The sequence below is a fragment of the Emiliania huxleyi genome, assembly GCF_000372725.1.
Source record: "Emiliania huxleyi CCMP1516 unplaced genomic scaffold EMIHUscaffold_2921, whole genome shotgun sequence".
NCBI classification, from domain to species: domain Eukaryota; phylum Haptophyta; order Isochrysidales; family Noelaerhabdaceae; genus Emiliania; species Emiliania huxleyi.
This window is the reverse complement of record NW_005199835.1, coordinates 1-2,189: the sequence shown is the minus strand read 5'-3', so window position 1 is coordinate 2,189 and position 2,189 is coordinate 1. Positions and strand designations below refer to the sequence as shown.

The window sequence follows — 2,189 nt, the reverse complement described above, 5'->3', positions numbered from 1 at the left end:
AGATGTGCGTGAGGGGATCATCGATCTCGGCACCTACTTTATGAGTGTAGTACACGAAGTGCAATGGAAGGTGGAACAATGGGCAGGGGTACCGCCCGACGTGACAGCTGTGATGAAGGCGCTAAGAGAAGGACTTGGGGAGGAGCTACCCTCCCTCCAAGGTAGATACGAGACGGGCTATGGACTGAGCGACCGATTTCCCATCGAGCAAGGCCTCGGCCAAGGGTGCCTCCTTTCGCCCGCACGCAGCAAGCTCATGCTGGCCGTGATGCAGCGAACAGTCAGTAAGCTGTGTAGATGATTTGATTTCACAGCGGCGGGTGAGAGCGTGCCGCAGCTAGTGTACGCCGACGACGGCCTGTTCCTCAGCAACGACATAGCCACGATGCAGCTAGCGCTAGAGTGCGCCTGGTTAGTGACAAAGATCTGTGGCAACAGCCTCCAGGTCAAAAAGAAGAAGAAATCGGCATGGTCAGCGACGTACTGGGAGAACAACGAAGAGCGGGATGTCGAGGGCTACGAAATGAGGATGCCGGATGGCATGCCGATACCACAGCTGAAGGGAGACGAGAGATACAAATACCTCGGAACGGAGCTAAGGACCGGGTGGGCGAACGGCGAGGGCCAGACGGAAATGAGGGAACGGTGCGTAGCTGACTGCAAGAGAGTAATCTGGATCATAGGCAACCTGCCGCACTTGACAGGAGAGCAGATCCGACGCAACATGGCGCTAGCACTGAGCGGCATTATCGGCTACTACGGCCGGTCCACGGTCATCACATGGGAAGACTGCCAGAGCATCGAACAAGTGAGGGCGAGCGCCCTAAACGCAAAAGGGTACTCGGTAGGAATCCCGCGACTACAAATTTACGATGTGAAGGAGAGAGGAGGGATGGGAATGGAACACGCGTACACGTACGCAGCGGCGGCGCTGATCGATCAAGTGGACCGGGCCCTCAGCGCGGTGGAAGGGGAACCAGCGAGGGTGGCCGTGGAGAGCAGCCTAGCGCACACGTTGAGGACACGCCACGGCGGTGTGGAGGACGACAGACAAGCGCTGCATCTGCAGCCCGTGCCAGTTCTTGGTGGTCCATGTGACCTCGTCCAGGTGCTGAGCGTGCGAAAGTTTGTTGCTCAGCTGGTTCGCCGCCTCCCTCAGGGTGCTGCGAACCTCCTTTCCAAAGCCTCCGAAAGCCTCAAAATCAAACAAACGTACCTGCTCCCGCGCAAAGCGGTAATCGCCAGGCAGCTGCTGGAGCTTTCCCTTGGGGGCATCCTCCTCCTCCCCCTCCTCCCCCTCCTCCTCGGCCTCCTCCTCCTCCCCCGCCACCGCCGCTGCCGTCGCTCCCGACGGAGACCACTTGCCGCGCCCTTTGACCAACTTGAGCAGCCCGGTCTCCGTGTTGCCAAAACGTACATAGGCCCCCTTCCAGCCGAGCTCTCCGTCGCCGGCCGCGTCCTTGCCCTGGCTCGCAAGCGTATCTGTTTACGCTTTACCACGAAGCTTTAAAGTGCAGGGGCCCCAAATGATGTGGAGTTGTTTGGTATTGGGTATTGCTAATAAAAATCTATCCCGGCATGCCGGACCCTTGCCGCATGCACCTGCCTGCACGCATGTACTTATGTATCGTGAAAGAAATATTGCCGCGAGACAGATGGTGACGACACGCTTTGGGGCAAATGTAGATTTCCCGAAATATTTTGAGAAATATGACAGCCTTGTTCGGAAGGAGAAATTTCCGGAAATTTACCATACCTGTGTTGACGCGAATGACACTGACGCCTGAATGACACTGACGCCTGAATGACACTGACGCCCGATGACCCGCTTGACCGGTGACCGATGACCGCTGACCGCTGACCGATGACCAGCGTCAGCCTCTCCGCGGAGGCGCACCATCACTGCCGCGCGGGCCTGCCGGCTCAAGCAAGGCACGGCAGGCCCGCACGGTGCCTGGTCCAACATGGGGGACACCTTGTTTCCTTACACGGAAAGGGGCGAAACTTGAGCATGGAGTGACGGGGCGAAGAAATTTCTCGCAAATTTGCCGTGGTGGGGCACGAAATAAAGACGAAAGAAATGAAAGAAATATCCTTATGCTGGGCAGGAAATCTACATTTGCCCCCAGACACGCTCGAGCGACACACAGACACAAACAAGCTCACTGGACACTGCTACGATGCACGCA

The 2,189-nt window shown here is 57.5% G+C and overlaps 1 protein-coding gene across 1 annotated transcript; it reads right to left on the bottom strand.

The window, feature by feature from the left end:
• Nucleotides 1-1,003: 1,003 nt before the first annotated feature.
• Nucleotides 1,004-1,966, bottom strand: EMIHUDRAFT_123691 (hypothetical protein; the record flags this gene model as incomplete). Its single annotated transcript, XM_005775810.1, has 3 exons — nucleotides 1,004-1,482; nucleotides 1,603-1,606; nucleotides 1,898-1,966. The coding sequence occupies 3 exons, from the start codon at nucleotides 1,964-1,966 to the stop codon at nucleotides 1,004-1,006; spliced, it is 552 nt and encodes a 183-aa protein (XP_005775867.1).
• Nucleotides 1,967-2,189: the final 223 nt, after the last annotated feature.